The following is a 19,793-nucleotide window of genomic DNA, read 5'->3' as shown; positions in this document are numbered from 1 at the left end:
CACTCAGGGCCACAGAATATGGGAAGGGCTCTAGGCCAAGAGTCCCGGCATCATTTGAGTCAGCTCTGGCCGGCTCCTGCCCTAAGCCCTCCTGCTCACTTCCAGCTGTGGAGGTAGCCCAGAGAGTGCCTGGCTCCCTGACTCCTCCCTCCGCCAGGCCCACTCAGTGTGACCTAAATCCTTGTCAAGGCTTGGCAGTCCTCTGCGGGCGCCCGGATGGCCCCTGGCCTTGGTGACAGTGAGGCCCAGCCCCCCTCGGCTCCCGGCCTTCCCGGAACCCCTTGCCTAACATCCTGTGTGGTAATCATGCCTGTTGGCCCCACTCAGTCCTGCCGGCCACTGCCAAGTTCCCTCTGCTAGTTCCAGATGCTCCCACCTCTAATGGAACCATCAGGAAATAAAAAGCTGCAGCACATTTTCTCTCTCAGGTCGGAATCTCCTCCCAGCACTTTGGGAGGCCAAGGTGGGAGAAACACTTGGGCCCAGGAGTTCAAGACCAGCCTGGGCAACAAAGTGAGACCCCCGTTTCTACAAAATGTTGGAAACCTAGGCGTGGTGGCGAACGTCTGCAATCTCAGTTACTTGGGAGGCTGAGGCGGGAGGATCACTCGAGCCGGGGAGGTGGAGGCTGCAGTGAGCTGTGATAGCGCCACTGCACTCCAGCCTGGGTGACAGAAGGAGACCCTGTCTCAAAAAAAAAAAAAAAAGAAAAAGAAAAAGAAAAAAAGTGGGGAGCGGGTTGGGGGGGAGGAGGAGGGCCACATACTACCTGATAATGGTGGGGGACAGGAAGGGGACTGAGGGCTCTGAGAGGCAGCTGGTCCCGTTTTCTCACTTAAATACCTCTCACCCTACAGAGAAGCCCTGATTCCATTTGCTGTCTTTCTTAGCAACGTCTTAGCAAACGTCTTCCATTTGTCACACGGGTCCAAGCTTCCGCTTACTAAGCACCCACGTGCCAGACAACCCCGGAGGCAGGTATTCCCATGTCCCTACTGTACAGATGAAGAAACTGAGCTCAAGGTCACACAAGTGAGAAGGGGTGGCAGAGATCTGAAGCTGTGCGCGGAGGCGTGGCCAGCGTGTGCGCTCCAACTCCTAAATCCCTACTCTGGATATTGAAGACGGCAAGGACCAAGCCGCTCATTCTACAGATGGGGAAAAGCGAGGCCTGGGGAGTCCCAGAGCGGGTGCCAGATCGTAGGGAGCTGCCAGCACCCCTGGTCCCCTCCACGACACAACCACGTCCCTCGGCCACTTCTGGGTCCTGAGCGCGTCTCGGACGCGGCAGGATAGCTGAAGGACGCACGGCAACCCAGCGGCCGAAGGGAAGAGCAGGGGCGGAGGCTCGGAGCGGACTTACCAACTCGCCCCGGAAGCTCCGAGGCCCCGCCCCGGCGGCCGCCAGCGGGGGGGCGTGGCATCGCCGGCGCCCCCGCCCCGCCCCCGCCGCGCGCGCCCCGGGCCCGGGCCCTAGTCTCGCTGCGCGCGAGGCCGCGGAGGCCTGAGGCCTGGGGAGGGGCGGCGGCCGGGCTGGCCTTGGCCTCGCGCCTTCCCCTGTGGCCGCCGCAGCCTCCGCGGGCGGTATCGGAGTGTTGTGAGGCGCGTGGCCGCGTCACACGCGCACCTGTCGGGGCGACGGGCCCTGCGGAAGAGGAGGTGCGGTCCGGGGCGCGGAGAAGCCTTCGGGAGCGGGCCGGGCCCTCAGCGCCGCCCCGGCCGTGTCCCGGAGGAGCGGCCCGCGCCGCCGCGCGAAAGGAAGTAAGCGCCCCCCACCGCCGGCCCCGCCGCCGCCCCCGCCCCCGCCCCCCCCCGGCGCCTCCAACCCGCGCTGCCGCCGGGCCCGAGGCCGCGCCGAACCCCGGAGCCTGCGCTGCCCGCCCCGCGGAGCCTGGCTGGCGGCTTTAGGGCTGCTCAGGAGGCGGCCAGGGTCCCTCCAGGGTCGCTCCGAGCGGCCGAGCGGTCCTTTCCTGGGCTTCCCGGAACTGAGTTACAGGAGAGGGGGAGCTCCGTGCTTTACCCTGGACCTGCTTAGTCTTTGGCATTGATTGGCCCTCGGGTTTCACATAGCGTTTCCCGTACCCGGATCCAGTGAACGGTTTTCCAGAGGCAAACCTCTCTGGATGTCTGAAAATCAGTTCACCCAACCTTGAATGCTTAGCCAGAAGAGAGAACTTCTGGAAAGAAGTGTCCTTCCGCACTCCCCCTGCACCCCCAACAGGCCCATGGATCATGAAAGGCAACAGATGAGGGAAAACTGGTGTCAAATGGGCATATTTTTTATTTTTTATTTTTTTAACTTTTTTATAAAAGATGGGGTATTGCTCGGTTGCCCAGGCTGGAGTGCAGTGGCACAAACACGGCTCCCTGCAGCCTCCACCTCTTGGGCTCAGGCCATCCTCCTGCCTCAGCCTCCCAAGTAGCTGGGACCACAGGCGCGCACCACCACGCCTGGCTTTTTGTAGACAGTGGTCTCACTATGTTGCCCAGGCTGGTCTCGAACTCCTGGGCCCAAATGATCCTCCTGCTTAAGCCTTCCAAAGTGTTGGAATTACAGGTGTGAAGCACCACACCCAGATAGCATATTTTAAATTATGCATCATATCCCTTTAATTTTTCATCATTATGATTGGAAGGTCATGATAAGCTGTCTGAGTTTTTCCTTGGCATTTTTCTGTGGTGGATGGTTAGTTGTTTGGTTTTTTGTGTTTTTTTTTGGTGGGTATGGAATTTCACTCTTGTTGCCCAAGCTGGAGTGCAATGGCACGATCTCGGCCCACTGCAACCTTATGCCGGGTTCAAGCGATTCTCCCACCTCAGCTTTCTGAGTAGCTGGGATTACAGGCGCGTGGCACCACGCCCAGCTAATTTTATTTTTTAGTAGAAACGGGGTTTCACTGTGTTATCCAGACTTGTCTCGAACTCCTGACCTCGGGTGATCCACCGCCTCGGCCTCCGAAAGTGCTGGGATTACAGGCCGCACCCAGCTGGTTGGTTTTAACAGCAGTTCAAGAAGCTAGCAAGAAGGCCTTCATTCGTGATGCTAATGGTTTAATGATAGAAACTAACATTTCTGGCCGGGCCCAGTGGCTCACTCCTGTAATCCCAACACTTTGGGAGGCCAAGGCGGGCAGGTCACTTGAAGAGTTCAAGACCAGCCTGGCCAACATGGTGAAACCCTGTCTCTACTAAAAATACAAAAATTTGCTGGGCCTGGGGGCAGTGGATGCCTGTAATCCCAGCTACTGGGGAGGCTGAGGCAGGAGAATCGCGTGAACTGCCCCGCCTCAGGTGGTGGAGGTTGCAGTGAACCAAGATTGTGCCACTGCACTCTAGCCTGGGTGACAAAGCTAGACTTCATCTCAAAGAAAAAAAGCAGCTAGGATTTCTTGGGTGCTTACTGTGTGCCAGGCATTGTGCTAAGTGCCTTGCTTCCCATTGACTTGTTTTCCCATTTTGTGGTTGAGGTACAGAGAGGTTAAATAACTTGTCTGAGGGCACATAGTTACTGAGTGGCAGGGATTTGAATCCAGAATATTCTCATGTAACCAGTTCTCCAAAAACTAGCCCTTGAAGGTCTTCCAGGTTTCAACAAAGCAACTGAGGCTTACGCATGATGTCTTCCTGATGTCAGAAGGAAGAACTGTGAAAGGCAAAGCGAACCTGGGAGGCCGAGGCTGGTTACCGCGGTTAGTGTTTGGAACAAATTGACTTCATGGAGCAGAGAAATAGCCTGTCTGGTTTAAACCACTGTTCAGTATCTACACTAAATACAGTGTTCATTTTGCCATTCAGAGATGTAGTCACATTTTACAGGAAGGTTAGCTCTGGGACCAGACTGTCTGTATTCAAAACCTATCACCTCTAGTTGCTTAACCTTCAGTAAGTTATTTGACTTCTCTCTTTTTTTTTTTTTTTTTTGAGATGGAGTCTCGCTCTGTTGCCCAGGCTGGAGTGCAGTGGCACGATCTCAGCTCACTGCAACCTTCACCTCCTGGGTTCAAGTGATTCTCCTCCCTCAGTCTCCCAAATAGCTGGGATTATAGGCACCTGCCACCACGCCTGGCTAATTTTTGTATTTTTAGTAGAGACGGGGTTTCACCATGTTGACCAGGCTGGTTTTAAACTCCTGACCTCCAGTGATCCTCCTGCCTCAGCCTCCCAAAGTGCTGGGATTATAGGCATGAGCCACCACGCCTGGCCACATTATTTGACCTCTCTTTGCCTTAGTTTCCTCTCTACTCACTGCTAAAATGGGGATAATCATGGGACCTACCTCATATGGTTGTGGCAAGATTTAAATGGTATGATGCATGTCACACTGATAGCCGAGCATTTGGCTTATAGTTAAATACTCCATAAATAGCTCTTTTATTATTAAAAGTATTGTTCCAAGTAGTAAGCTGCTGCTAATGTGTGCTGTGTCACAGTGCTTGAAGTCACCATTAGAGATGTATTCCTTTGTCCATATTTCAAATGCAGAAATGACAGTGGTCCTGTGCAAATAGGATTTATTTGTCCATTTAGCAGATATTTATAGAGCGCCTTCTGTATGCCAGGCCTTGTTTTGGATACTGGAGGTACTGCGGAGAACAAAACAAACAAAAGTCCCTGTCCTCATTGGCACGCACACTCTTGGGGGAAGGAATGGCAGACAATAGGCAAAATGAATGTAATTATCATACAGTATATTAGAAAGCGATGTACTGCAGAGAGAAATAAAGCAGGAGAGGAGGATGGGGGTGGGCGGTTTACAATTTTAGAGTGGTCTGAGTAAGCCTCACTGAGAAGATGACATTTTAGCAAAGAACTGAAGTTAGTGAGGGAGTAAACCACGTGGACATGGTGAGGGGTTGGCCAGGCAGAGAGAACAAGTGCAAAGGCACTGAGGCAGGAGGCTGGGCAGCCAGAGCCTAGATGGGCAGGATGGTAAGAGAAGAGCTCAAAGAGGTAATGGGTGGGAGGCCAGAATGTGTAGACTCTGCAGACGTCTGCACAGAGGAATGGCATGATCCAGCTGGAGCTATAAAAAGGTCACTGACTGCCGTGTTGAGGCTCAACCATAGAGGGTCCAGATAGACAGAGGAGACCAATTAGGAAGTTCCTGCAGTAATCCAGACAGAGATGACGGTGGCTGGCACCGGAGTGGAGTGGTGGAAGGTGGTGAGAAGCAGTTGTATTCTACATAATTTTGAAGATAGAAACTACAGGATTTGCTGACAGATCAGATGACCTCAAGGTTTCTGGGTCTGAACACCTGGAAGGATAGAGTTGCCATTTACTGAGAATGGGGAAAGCTACATTGGAAGCAGGTTGGGAGAGAAATCAGTTCAGTTTTGTACATACTAAGTCTGGCAAACATCCCACTCATGCTCTCAGAATAGCAATTGACTGCATGAGTCTGGAGTTTAGGGGAAGTTCGGGCTGTAAATAATGGCTTGGGCAGATAGGCAGTTGTGTGCTGGTAATGTTTACCAACTGACTCTGTGAGGGGTGGGGTTGCCCTGATTTATAGCCTTTGCCTATATCTGTGGTGTAAATATTCCCACATTGGCCAACTTCAAATACACTATAATAGAGTATCTTCACCTCATAGATGCGGTGGATATAAATAATATCAAGAGCATAGATATTAGTGAAATGCAGTCAGATGATTAGGAAGTAATGAGTTTTGAGTATTTATTACCTTTTTAATTTATGTAATGAATTTTTTTTTTTTTTTTTTTTGCGACGGAGTCTTGCTCTGTCACCCAGGCTGGAGTGCAGTGGTATGATCTCTGCTCACTGCAACCTCCAGCAGTTTTCCTGCCTCAGCCTCCCAAGTAGCTGAGATTACAGGCACCTGCCACCACACCCTGCTAACTTTTGTATTTTTAGTAGAAATGGGGTTTCGCCATGTTACCCAGGCTGGTCTCGATCTCCTGGGCTCAAGTAATCCTCCCGTCTCGGTCTCCCAAAGTGCTGGGATTACAGGAGAGGTACCTAAAGATGGGAATGAGGATTCTCTGAGATGAGAGAGGAACAAGGACCCCAGAGCCCGATCTGGAAGCTTTTGTCCCCATTCTGGCCACGAGGGCAGTGAATGCAGATCAGAGGTCATTGATAGCAGGCTTGATTTTTATCTGCATTGATGGGTTCAGCATAAATGGACCAGAACAGGAAGAATGCAAAAAAGAAAACAAACAAACAAAAAATCCCCAAAAACCTTGGGTTGGCTATTGTAAAAAGACTACGCACATCGCCGTGTGCTTTAGTTTCAAATGATCTTTAGTTTGAACTTTTGTTTTACTCCCACATGTTCTTTTTAAAAAATTCCAAACTCATGGGTCATGATTTGAAGAAAATTTCCCTTCCTCCTGCCTGGCGCACAGAAGGTAACGTCAAAAGCCGGGAAAGGGAACAGGGCAGCAGCAGACATTGACCTTTACCTCCCAGCTCCTCTCTCCCACCCCTTGTCGGCTGGGCATAAGAGGATTAGAACTGCTTCCTCCTGTGGTTTACCAGAAAACGCTCTGCGGCTGGAGCTTCAGCACAGGCTGGGTCTGTCTGTGCTGGGTCTGGTTGGGGACAGCTGCATGCCTCTTCCGCTTGGGTGAGAACAAAGGCCGGAACCTGGATTCTGATCCAAACCCCCTGGCTGGCCAAGCCAGTGCTCCCACCTTCTGGGATGTTAGCAGAGCCTTTTTACTGGTAAGTCTCTCCCAGGATGACTGGTAGGAGCCTCTCAGGAGTAGAGTTGGAGACAGTGAAGGATGCCCAGGACTGGGTTCATGTGCCCACAGTCGGCCCTGGCTCTAAGATGAGCCGTCAGAGGCAGGTCTTTTCCACCTCCCTACAGGATGCCCCCACAGCACTTTGTTTCGTAGTGAGTGTATTTCTGGCAAGTATCTTAAATAAGAATTGTAAATGAAATTGCATCCTCCACACACATAAGTCACAGCTTCAAGAGTTTTTGTCTTAACTGCTGAATGACGCACAGTTCTCAGCTCTTGGCTTCATATTTTAGTTCTGTTTCCCTGCCTGGCTGCAGAGGTCAAGGCTTGAAGCACTCATTTGCCTTATAGAAAAGTGGAGGGCAGTTCCCAGATAATAGGGTGCGGATCACCTTTCCTCAGAAAACAGGACTTAGGGACACTAAAAGATCACACAGATCCTTTATCTCACCCTCCCATTTCCTAGTTGAGGAAACTGAGGCCCAGCCAGGCTAAATGACTTGTTCAAGGTTATGCGGTTGTTTAGAGGCAGGGCCTAGACAAGAGCCACCGCACAGTCCAGTTCCCAGTCTGATGCCCCCTCCTCTTACAGCTGCTCAAACTTCTCACTAAAGATTTTCTCACTGATTTGTTCATTTTTTGAAAAGAAGGGATTCATAGTTGGATAAGCCTTTGGAAGGCTACTTCCATGCTCTTTGACTAACTTCAAGTATGTAATTTCAGAAGATTTATTTCATAGGCCATTCCTCTCAGAGCAGGCAAGGAGGCAGAGGGGAGAAGTGCTTCAGAGGAAAACCTTCTGAGGCAGGGCCTTGCAGCATAAGGAGGAGGCATGGAGCCCAGGAGATGTGTTAGAGCTGTGGGTGCCTCTGCTCCAGAGGCTGGGGTCCCTCTGTTCCTGACTTTGACTTAACTGGACTTCTCTGGGCCTGCTTCTATCCCTGTCAGGACAGCAGGGAGGATGACCAAGCCAGCCTTCCTCCTGCTGCTTCCAGACTAGTCGGGAGTGTTGAGTTAGGAACCAGGGTTTGATCTCCAGTGCTGGCTGCAGGGCCTGGCTCTGTAGCCCCAGGAGAGGAGGGAGGTTCACAATCTTTTTCCTGAGAGCAATGGTATTAATCCACCCTTGGGGGCCAGGAGGAACTTTACATTTAATTAATTAATTAACATTTGTATAGCATTTTTGTCACATGTGTCATCTCAGTCTTCACTGCCCCCACCCCCTACCCCCTGCCTTGGGTGATGGTATTTGCCCTGTTTTATGGATGAGGAAATGTGTGTGCTAAGGCTCTAAATACCTACCTGCCCTTATGGAAAGGTGGAGGGCGTCTCCCTGATTTAATTAGCCAATTTATTTAATTATTTATTTAATTTAATTTTTTTTTTTTGAGACAGGGTCGGTCTCTGTCACCAGGCTGGAGTGCAGTGGTGCGATCGTGGCTCACTGCAGCCTGGACCTCTCAGGCTCAAGCAGTCCTCAGCCTCCTGAGTAGCTGAGGCTACAGACATGTGCCACCACACCCAGCTAATTTTAAAATATTTTTTGTAGAGGTGGGGGTCTCGCTGTGTTGCCCAGGCTGGTCTGGAAGTCCTGGGCTCACGTGATCCTCCTGCCTCGGCCTCCCAAAGTGCTGGGATAATAGGCGTGAGCCACTGTGCCTGGCCTAATTAGCTGACTTAATTAGACCACGAAGCTAGTCAGTGGTCCTGAGCCCAGGTCCTTGCACCCAAATGCCTCGTTCTTCTGCTTAACTAAGGAAGCTGTTTAGCATCGTGACTGAGGCCCCAGGCTTTGTGGCTTGACAGTTTCCTTCACCTTCCAGTTTCCTTGTCTGTAGAATGACTCCTCACAGAACCCCCTCCGCAAGACTGTTGTGAGGAACGATTGGAACGGTGCCTTTAAGTCACCTGGCACACGCTGACTACTTGGTTAACACAGGTATTATTATTGGACTCAGGAACAACCAGTTTTTACAAGGGGATGGGCACATGAAACCATTTGAGACTGTTTCGAAACACCTGTGTTAGGACCTACCCTACGCCTTCTGGATCAGAATGTCTTTGTCTTGAGAAAGGCAGCAGGAGGCGAGGCACGTGTGTTTGTTCTGATGCCCTCCTTTGATGAGAATCGTTGCTCTGGTATTCACTGCTCAGTATTCCAGAGTCTTGCTGCTCGAAGTGTGCTCTTGGACCAGCTGTCAGCACTTCAGGTCCCCTTCCTTCTGCATCAGAATCTGCTTTTAAAAAGATCCCCAGGAAATTCAAATGCTCATTAAAGTTTGAGAAACACTGTAAAGGTTAAAAAACATATAATAAAACAAATATCCACACATACCACCCACACCCATTTAGGAAAGAGTTGTTCTCTAGTTGTTTTGCAAACACAGAGTAAACAATCATGTTGTAATACCCAGTATCTTGGATTTGTTTAAAGAAGTGCTGGGAACATAACAGATAAGGGAGGCCAACCTGAGAACCAGGGACCCAGAACAGGACTCATTAGGGAGGACTGTGGCAAATCTCAGAGTCAGAACAGGATTAAATAGAGGGCCAGGAGTCAGTTCAGGCCAGGTGGCCATCCATCACAGCTGTCTGCAGTCTTCTGGGGTGGGGACAGAGGTGCTGGCCCTTGGGGCTCCCCCACCTGCCCATGCCAGCACTCTGGGGGCTTAGCTCCTCCCTTTGTACCAGGCACGTCCAGAGCCCTGGCTACCCGGATCCGATCAGCAGCTCTGAAGCACAGCCTGCCAGCTGGCGGCTCCTCCTTCTCCAGGCTGTTCTCTGGGGTTCAGATTTCTCACTGGCCCTCTCCTGCACTGACCTTGCAGCTTCTCCTTCTTTCCAGACGGGCGATTGCCGGTTGAGGGAAAAATGCTTGAAGGGCCAAGGACAGGGACGGGAAAGCAGGAGGAAAAAGCAGAATGGTCCTGTGGTCCATGTGTGTATTTAGGGGTGAGGGCAGATACAGGGAGAGTGGGAGAGGAAGGCTGGGGAGTCACTCGTGTGGCCCCGATCCTCTAGTTAAAGCTCCAGTGATGGACGCGTCGTGTGTCCTATAGACTCTGGCTCAGACACTGTTGTTGGGTCCTCACCTTGGGTTGGTCACTCACTAGGACCCTCTTGGAGATGGATCTCGAGAGCGATGAGGAAGAGGCAGAGGGGACGGTGGGAGGAGGGGGTCGAAGTCAGGGTCAGGAGGCAGATTTGGTCCCATCTGTATAGCGATGGTGGAGAGGTCATTGGGTGTGTCATGCAGTGACTGCACAGTCAGTCCCAGCTCCCCTGCTTTCTTACTCTGGGACCTCCATTGACCTGAGCCTCAGCTTTACCATTTGCAGAATGGGAGAGCTATAACAGAACCCACCCCATGTGGTTCTTTCCAGGGTTCTTGTCTGGATTCATTGAGCTCTAATGCATATAAGTACTTAGTGCCAGCACTAAGCGTTTGCTGGTATCGCTCTTCCGGGATGACACCTACCACTCAGTGTTTCATAGGTGGTGGGCGCTGGCCTAAGCCCATTACAAGCATGGACTCCTTTTATTCTTATCACAACTCTGTGGTGTAGGTACCACTGTTACCTCCATTTCAGGTGAGAAAACTGAGGTGCAGCCAGGTTAAATAATTGTGCAGTTACTAAGGGGTTGAGCTGGGATTCAGACTCGGGCAGTTGGTCTGGAGTCCATGTTTCCTGTCACTATGCCATCCCAGTTGTTAGTCATCATTTTGTAGTTGGAGCCCAGTAGACATGGAGAAGAGGCAGGTGAGAGGCGAGAGGAGGTGGTCCTACCCTCTCACTGTTCCAGCTGTCGCCTGAGGACCTGCCAGTATACCTAGGCTGGGGCTGCCCTGCTCGTCCAGGTGACCTGTGCTCCTGGAGGAGACTGGCCTTGGTCATAAAATGGACAGCTCTACTCCCAGGCCTGCTGCCCTTCCTGGTGGCCTTTGCCACTTTCCTATGCTCCCGGCAGCAAAGTGGTTCATCTCTAGCAAGTGGTCTCTAACTTTCCCAGGCAGAGTCCCTGTCTGCAGGGCAGGCTCCCTACCCACTGGCTTCCTGGAACAGAAACCAGGCCGCCACGAGGGAGGGACAAGCTGTGGGCCTATAACATTTTCTCAAGAAACACGTGGTGGTTTCTTGCCAGGCCGGAAATGTTTGTTTCCACATCATAGCCACCTGAACCATGTCTGATCCTTCCTTGTTCCTCGTCTGTCTCTCTGTGCACCCCAGGCACCCAGGCATGTGGAAGATGCTCATAGTGGTGATGTGCGTGGCCCTTCTGGGCTGCCTGCAGGCCCAGGAGCTCCAGGAACATGTCTCCATAATCCTGCTGGGAGCCACTGGGGACCTGGCTAAGAAGTACTTATGGCAGGGACTGTTCCAGCTGTACCTGGATGAAGTGGGGAGGGGCCACAGTTTTAGCTTCCATGGAGCTGCTCTGACAGCCCCCAAGCAGGGCCAAGAGCTCATGGCCAAGGCCCTGGAATCCCTCTCCTGCCCCAAGGACATGGCACCAAGTCACTGTGCAGAGGAAAAGGATCAGTTCCTGCAGCTGAGCCGGTACCGCCAACTGAAGACGGCCGAGGACTATCAGGCCCTGAACAAGGACATCGAGGCACAGCTCCAGCACGCAGGCCTCCGGGAGGCTGGCAGGATCTTCTACTTCTCGGTGCCACCCTTCGCCTATGCAGACATTGCCCGCAACATCAACAGCAGCTGCCGGCCAGGCCCGGGCGCCTGGCTGCGGGTTGTCCTTGAGAAACCCTTTGGCCATGACCACTTCTCAGCTCAGCAGCTGGCCACAGAACTCGGGAGCTTTTTCCAGGAGGAGGAGATGTACCGGGTGGACCATTACTTGGGCAAGCAGGTGAGCATCAGCGTGGAGCCTACCAGGGCTAGGGTGAGCTGGATGCTGGTAGACCCCAGCAACAAGGCCACTCACTCATTGTGGAGCTAGGCCCCAGGGCATTGTGAACTCAGAGCTCTCGTGGTCTCCTTGAGGGTAGGCAGGAGGCGAGGGGGTAAAAGAAAGACAGCAGCAGGGCAGGACTGTTGGGTCCTTGTCCATGTATCTGGCCTCTTTTGCCCTCTGCAAAGCCCCCATTCTCTTTGTTTCCCAGTCTGGGCTCTGGCTTCTCACGGTTGCCCTGCATCCTCTGTGGAGGCGGCCCAGCAACTCTGGTGTCTGGACCTGGCTTCCTGTTGGGTGTGCTGTGGGAATTAGAACGAGCTTTCTTCTGCACCCATCCACCTTTTTTTTTTTTTTTTTTTAAGACAGAGTCTGCTCTGTCCCCAGGCTGGAGTGCAGTGGCACGATCTCGGCTCACTGCAACCTCCGCCTCCTGGGTTCCAGCAATTCTCCCGCCTCAGCCTCCCAAGTAGCTCAGATTAGAGGCACGCATCACCAGGCCCGGCTAATTCTTTGCATTTTTAGTAGAAATGGGGTTTCACCATATTGGCCAGGCTGGTCTCGAAATCCTGACCTCAAGTGATCCGCTCGCTTCGGCCTCCCAAAGTGCTAGGATTACAGGTGTGATTACAGGGCACCCTGCCCCATCTACCTTTTTTCAAAATCTTTTTCTTCCTAAGTTGTGTTTTGAGCCAGAAGGTTGGCAACAAGAGCTTAAACCAGGGATTAGTAGGACTCTAAGCCCTGGGCAGGGGCATGGGGTAACCTCCTGGGTGACACATGTGCGTTGACCAGTTCACTCAAAATGCCTTGGAGGCCCTTGGGCACATCCTGTCCCAGGAACCCCAGCAGAGAGCGCAGCAGCCCTGTGTTCTGGTACATGGTGCTGGTGGGCACAGGTAGTTGCTGAGGACAGAGACATGGCTTTCCATCCCACCCTGCCTGGAGTTGCCCATAGTAGGATTCCTAAGTAGTGGTCCTCAGAACTGGGCCAGTCCTGGGGAGATTTTCACTTGTTTATAGTAAGATGAGAAGAAATACTGAATGTGCTCAATTCGAAGCTTTTCTTGCTACATTTTTGGTGTTAAACCTGTCTTTATTTTATTAAAAATTGTAATAGAAGATAGGTAATTTTAACTATTTCTTTTCTTGGCAAAATACAAATCTGGTAACCCTTTGGAGGTCACTTGCAAGTTTTTGGAACCTTTACTGGCCGGTGAGATCCTGAAGTCCAGAACTGCTGCTCGGAGGGCATCTTCTGCTCTGAGCAGGGAATAGAGAGGTCGGAGCCCTTCCCAGGAGTCAGGGTTCCTCCTTCATCACGAGAGGAACCTGCAGCATGCCCAGTCTTCCTCCTGACAGGCCGTGGCCCAGATCCTGCCTTTCCGAGACCAGAACCGCAAGGCTTTGGACAGCCTCTGGAACCGGCACCACGTGGAGCGGGTGGAGATCATCATGAAAGAGACCGTGGATGCCGAAGGTGTGTGATTGGCCCGGCGCGCTCGGTCCCCCAGCCTCTGCCTGCCCGCTGTCTGCCGTGAGGCGTGGGGCGCTTCTCAGAGGGAGGTTTTCTGTGGGCCTGTGGTCTCCCTTCGAGCCTGCCATGTGCCTAGCTCTGGACTGGGCTAAACCCCAGGGTGCCAGCTGGCAAAGCCCAAGTAGCCATTGCTGCCCATGGGGAGTGTATCGTCCAGAGAAGTAGACATGGCACAGAGGCAGGAAACCACTGGCACGCGGTAGAGGCTGGAGTCCCCCTGAGATCCCCCTGAGTTTTTGAGTGTGTAGAGACCATGGGAGCTGCGTGAGGGCTTCTCCGACTGTGGTGCTTGCAGCCGTGGCACCCCCTGCCTGGGGTACTCCCTGTCGTGTCCCCCTCACCTCCTGACCCCTCTGTCGCTTGTTAGATCTCAGCTCCATGGCCCTCCAGGAAGCCTTTCTGAGCCCTGCAGACCCACTCCCCTCACCTGCACGGCGCCACACGCCTCCCTCCCCTGCCCTGCATGGTGTTACCCTTGCCTCGTCCTTTTCCACCCTGTCCCTCCTGCCAGCCTGTAGGCTCCAGGAGGACACCGCCTCTCCGGCACCTGCCACACACCTCAGACACGCTGAGTAAACACCCGGGAGGTGGGGGGCCCTGCGTCAGGCCCACCTCTGCCTTCAGCTGGGTGGCTTCAGCATGTCACTCCCTGCAGCTGTGAGATGAGCATGTCCTGTCAATGAGGACAGCTAAGGTCCCTTTGGGACCTGGCATTCTGTGATGGTAGCAAAGTTTTGGAGCATTGACTGTGAAGATGGAAAGCACTGGCTCTTGCCCAGTAATGATAACAGCTAAAGTTGACCGTGTCCCCAGTCCCCCAGCCGCCGGGTGAGGTGCGCGCTGTTATTAGCCTCCTTACAGATGAAGATGGTGGCGAGCCCACAGCCCCACAGTAGAAGGTGGTGGAGCCTGATCCTGGGGGCAATAGTCTGGCCCCAGCACTCAGGCCTGGCGCCGCCGCCCTGTGCTGCCAGCGCTGCGTCAGTGGCCAGCTCATCCCCACAGCCGCTTTCTGCAGCTGCAGCGGGAGCACCCGAGGCCACTGCCCTCCCCCGCCAGCCCCCGCAGTGCGTGCCCGCCACAGGGCAGGGCCCGAGCCCTGGACCCAGGGATGGGCCAGGAGGTTTCTCCTCTTTTTCTGTCTACCTTGCTCTTTCTCTGGGCCTTTTTCTCTTTTTCTTTCCCCCACCTTGGTTTCTCTCTTCAGCTGTTTCTCCATTCCTCTCCGAATGTGTATTTAGTGCCAGAAGCTCTCTGCGGGGCTGAGGTGCCACAGTGAAAACTCAGCCTCTCAGATGTGGCTCCCTCATACTGCCCAGATTCACGGGTGCTGTGAGGGTGGTGATCTCATCACACCGGCTGGCGGGACAAACTCCAAAATGCAGCCGGGCGCCGTGGCACACCCGTAGTCCCAGAAACTCGGGGACAGAGGCAGGAGGATCATTTGAGCTCAGGTGTTGGACACCAGCCTGGGCGGCATAGCGAGCCCCTGTCTTTGAAAAAGGAAACAAAATGGGTGACGGATGTTGCAGGCAGGTAGCGTGGTCGGGGGACAATGTGGGGGGTGGGTGGGATTCCAGGCAGGACGTCCCGAGCCAGGCCTTGAAGGACATTGCTGGGCTCGAGAAGGTACTGGCTTTCTCTACTCCAGAACCCACAGCAGAAAAGAGGCCCTGCCCCCTGCAGTGGGTCACAGGGAATCGTCCTCCAGCCCTTCCAAGTTTCCCTCCCAGTCCTCAACAGGGCGCCTGTCATGGGTTTCCCCCCATGCCTGTCTGTGCCTGATATCCCAGCAGGCACGTGTGCTGGGCCTATCCCTGCTTCATCTTCAGAGAAGTGAGCTGCACCTGGTGCAGAAAGCCTGGAGCAGAATGGGAGGGGCCCTGCCCCTGCTGCAGCCAGTGGGCTGGAGCCTGCCCTTCTCTACCTGGACTTGGCCCCATCCCCAGCAAGGCTGGGAGACCAGGATTCCTCTCCTCTCCCCTTTCTGGCAACTCCTTCCTGTCCCCGCCCTGGGCTGGGGAAGAGCCATGATGTCTGGCGTTACCTGTTGGTGCTGTTGCCTCTTAGTTCTTCCAACCCTCCCACCGTTTCCTTCTTGGTATGTAGTGTCCATTTGTGGGTTCTGTGTGGGTCCCGTGGAGCCAGAGACCAGGCAGCTTGCAGGCCTGATTATCCTAGCAAAGGTACTTTTGGATTTTGGAGAAAGAAACATGGAAGATATGAAAGAAAGACAGGCGGAGCTCTGGGCGGGTCTGTTTGCCGAGACAGTCTGAGGATGTTGACTTTGAACAGCAAGACAACAGCCTGGGCTGGCTGTCCTCAGGGTCCAGGAGGGAGAGCCACTTGGAGCCCTGTTGTCACAGCTGCGGGGACTAAAGGAGGTCCAGCCTTGCCTGCCATGTGGTGCTCTGGGGGAGGGTCCGCTGCTCCTAAGCTTCAGAGTCCAAGGCCTTTAGTTCAACTGGGCCCTGCACCTTCAGCCCAGGGGCAAAGGGAGCCTCAGCGCAGGACAGGCAGTGGGGGATCCACTAGTCCTGGAGGCTTGCAGCCTGTTGTGCTGAGGCCAGAGTGGGGCTCGTTTAGTCCATGCTTCTTGTCAGAAGTGGCCAGCAGGACTGCAGCCGTCCTGGGGTTTGGGCCTCACTCATTGGCTTGTTTACCTGCCATTTACTGGCAGGCCCTGCCTAACTCATAGCAGGGAGGGACTGCCTGCTGCTGTGCCCAGCCCCCCAGCAAGTGGGCCTTGGACACGGGGTGCTTTGGCAACAGAATGAGCTTGCTTGCTGTCTCTCTCAGTTTTGTGTGCCTGCGTGCCAGAGGACACATTCTTTTTACATCCCAAGAAGGTGGCCTGGTACAGCCCTGCTGGCCCAAGCACTGCTCTGTGCTGTCTTCTCTGGGTCCTGCTTTGGAGCCAGTCCCTCAGGGGGCCCCCGTCTGTAGTTCAGGCTGGAGAGAGGGGACAGGCACCGCAGACCGGCAGCACACCCCAGCATGGCCAGGAGCCCTGTGCCCAGCACAGCAGGGCCTAGGCTGCCACTGCTGCCCCGGGTGAGGACAGGAAACAGGCAGGAGGAAATGCTGCCTTCTACTGGAGTTTGGTGGACTTGGCAGGCGAGCGCCACTGCAGTGGGGCTCAGCGTGGGCAGAACGTTTCCAAGGCAGGATTCAGAGCCCCGTGGTCTGACTGCTAAGCAGAGGGGCAAAGTGCACAGCAGGCCATTCTCCCCAACTCCCCACCCCACACACACCACAGGCCATTCTCCCCCACTCCCCACCCTGTGCTCTGCCCCTGCCAAGGATTCCGGTGGATCCCAGCTGCCCTCCACCCCCGCAGTGGTGCAACCCTAGCTGACTCCTAGGCAGGAGTGGCACCTGCGTAACCCAAGCCAGCACCCTGAGTTCTGGGAAGGGAGGAGGCTGCAAGCCAGGCCTGGGAAATGGAGCATTCCTGGTCCAGAGCTGCCGCAGGCCCCAGGAAAGGGACTTCTGAGCTGCAAGGTCGTTTGGATGTCTTCCCCCATCCGTATCGCACACATCTAAGTGGGTGGAAGCCGGCTTCCCCGGCTCCCTCCCCGCCGTCCTCCATGCTGGGTGAGTGCTGTTTTTTTTTTTTCTTGCTGCAGCCTCTGGCCCAGAGGAGTTTGCTGCAGAGTCAAGGCTACTGCACAGGCCGGAGGGGGTGGAGAGGAGGAAAGGAAGCAGGGATCTGGTACCCAGCTCCCCTCAGCCTGACCTGGGGTGCTTCTCCTGTGTGTCCCAGTCTGTGAGCCCCTGAGAGGCACAGCCACCCAGGTTACCCTGGCTGGGGTCTCTGAAGCAGCATGGGCCATAGAAGGAGAGTCACTGAGCCTCCTTCATCCCAGAGATGACCCTGGTTGGCCCTCATCATGGCATCTGGAGGGCTCTGCAGACAGGCGGGCCCATGTGATTAATGGGCTGTGTTCAGCTGTCTGGGTCCGGCTGCCTTTTCTGTCGGGAGTGCTGGAATTGGAACCGAGGTCTCGGGCACCTCAGAGCCCAAGCCTCTAGCCACTGAGCTCCATAGCCTCCCAAGCTGGCCAGGCCTTCAGCAGTTGGCCTCCCTGCTGGAACGCACTCAGGGCCAGTCTCACTGCTGCCCTAGTTTCCCCTCTGTGTAGAAGGCCTGTTGTTGTTGTTAGAAAGAAGGAGGGAGACTTCCTGAGGATGTCACTGCTGGGAGGGTCCCTGTCCTGACATGGGGAAAGGAGCCTGATGCTTGCCCCACCTCTGAGGGCTGGAGTGACCGTTCAGTGCCTCTCACTGAGGGACCAGGGCAGCCAGGGTCCTTCCAGGCACACACCAGCTGTCCCGCCTTCCATCCTGGTGTGCCAGAAGGGGCCAGGAGCTCGCTCAGCAGGGCCAGTTCCCCTTCTCGCCCCATCTGCAGAGCTGTCTGCGAGGTGAGTCCAGGGCAGCTGCTGGATCTCCTGTCCAGAGAGAGCACCAGCCAGCACACTGCGCTCTCCTTGGCCCTCACCTCTTTTTATTTTTAGTAATCCCAGAAGGTGTTGATAGGGATTGCAGCTGGCTCTTAGTTGTTTGTCTTTTTTTTTTTTTTTTTTAATCTATTTTTGTTGGGGAAACCTGGATTTCCCACAATGTGGAAGCAATGAGGAGGGGGTTTCTGGTCCTGGTTCTGAAGGCTGTGACCTTCAGCACACCTCTATACAATGCTGATAGCCCCGGTACCTCTCCCTCGGGTAGTTTTAAGGATTAAATCAGATAATGCACACGGAAATACGTTACAAATGGAAGTGTTGTTCTTCTTCCAAGTTTGCAAGGAGAGGCAGCGGCAGTGTGTCTGAGTTCCACATGACTTATATTGGATTATTATATAAATCCTGTAAATTGATCTGTCATACTCTTTTATGTCCATTCTTTATGTCATATTTCTCTCTCACATATACACACACAGTTGTATATGTATTTAAATCTCTATGTATTAGCAGTCTGCACAATATATACCTTTTAATACTTGTATTTCTGTTCAGTTCTGTTCATACCACAGAACATGTGTTATAAACTCTTTTATGAAGCTTTTTGGTTGTTTCTGGTGTTTTGCCATTTTATTATTATAATCTTAGAGATGGAGTCTTGTTATGTTGCCCAGGCTGCTCTTGAATGCCTGGTCTCAAGTGATCCTCTCTTGCTTTAACCTCCCAAGTAGCTGAGACTACAGGAGTGCCCCGCCTCCCCTGGCTTCTATCTTAGATATTACTTTATGAGCTTTTAAAAAAATTGAGATACAATGCACATACCACAAAATTTACGCTTTTTAAATATAAAATTAAGTGGTTTTCAGTATATTTACAAAGTTATGCAACTACTATCTAATTCGAGAACATTTATGAGCATTTTAAAGAAACATCTTCCCTGTAAGTATATGCTTCTGCAGTGGAACGACTGGGCCAAGGGGAAGAAGTGCTTTCCAGCTGTTGCTCTCTGTTACGAGACTGAGCAGCAGGGCCGGCGGGCGCAGTCATGGCCCCCCTACTTTGTCATCCTCTGACCTTGGACGAGCTCTGGATGTGCACAGGCAGGAGCCAAGTTTACAGGGGGTCTTTCTTCCCAGTGTCCACCCTGGTTGTGCTTTTCTCTATCCTTTTCATATACTGATGGGTTTCAACCCTCAACTTTCAACCCAGGAAAAGATACTAGGAGCCAATATAGATCATTTTTAGGAGAAATCAGTCCACAATAACTGGCGGTAACTAGAAAAGATGAGCATCAGCAGGAGGGCCAGCCCCTCACCTCCTGTCCTTGCACTCAGCTGCATGGCCTCTTCCCGGGGAGGTGCCAGGCCACGGTCCCGGTCACTGCATTAAACTCTGAAAAGACAGAGCCAACCAGGAGAGGAGCAAAGTCCATAAATCTACAGGCCGTGTTAAACACAGGCGCACCCCCTGAAGCTTGAAATTAAGGAATAAAGGAAGCTCTCTTTTACCCAGCAGGTAGTAAACCCGTGGAATGCATTCTTTCTGAGAATTGAGAGAGGATAAAAATAGGAAAGGGGCCGCTTAGGGATTTGCTACATTAATGAATAGTAAGCAGATAACAGGGCTTTTAGGGACTCTGTTGTGTTCCCTTCATCAAAAATTCATCTGTTTTTAAAACTTTAACTATGTTGTTGACATATAAATCTGTAATTCATTGATCAAAAGACACATATTTTTCATATTTGGATGTCTCTGAAGTTGGGTTTATCCTTAACGGGTTGACACAGTGGAACTGGAAACCCTTTTCTTTCTTAGGAGTTATAAAACAGCGATGCCTCCACCACTGATGGCATTTCAGGTTTGATGAAATCCAGTTTCTCTCCAGTGTCTGTTGTCTCCCCAGGCTCTAGTTTATGCCTCCAGCCGCCTTTTAGAGAGCTCCACGGGGAGCTGCACCATCACTTCAGATGCAGCAGATTTAGAATGAAAACCACCACTGCATTTTTCTCATGAAATACCAACTACTTTTTCTAACCTCTTTATTTCAGATGGTAACAGTGCTCTCTGAGTGACCAGGCCGGTAGCCCCTCTCTTATAGCATCTGTCATAAGAAAAATTCCAACCCATATTTATCAGTGTTTCCTATGTGCTACCCACTGTTCAAAGCCCTGT

General features: G+C 53.0%; 1 protein-coding gene across 2 annotated transcripts in view; it reads left to right on the top strand.

Moving 5' to 3' along the window:
* Nucleotides 1-1,510: 1,510 nt before the first annotated feature.
* Nucleotides 1,511-19,793, top strand: part of LOC105479099 (hexose-6-phosphate dehydrogenase/glucose 1-dehydrogenase) — a 34,721-nt gene continuing 16,438 nt past the window's right edge. The window contains exons 1-3 of one of the 2 annotated variants that reach the window (XM_011736923.3): nt 1,511-1,761; nt 10,943-11,579; nt 12,984-13,101. In XM_011736923.3, the coding sequence (XP_011735225.2) occupies nt 10,953-11,579; nt 12,984-13,101 (745 nt within the window). In that variant the 5' untranslated portion in view covers nt 1,511-1,761; nt 10,943-10,952. Of the gene's footprint in view, nt 1,762-5,980; nt 6,691-10,942; nt 11,580-12,983; nt 13,102-19,793 lie in introns of those variants that run through there. The other variant, XM_011736915.3, reaches the window with a different exon arrangement.

The sequence above is a fragment of the Macaca nemestrina genome, chromosome 1 (assembly GCF_043159975.1).
Source record: "Macaca nemestrina isolate mMacNem1 chromosome 1, mMacNem.hap1, whole genome shotgun sequence".
NCBI lineage: Eukaryota > Metazoa > Chordata > Mammalia > Primates > Cercopithecidae > Macaca > Macaca nemestrina.
This window is presented reverse-complemented; position numbering and strand designations above follow the sequence as displayed.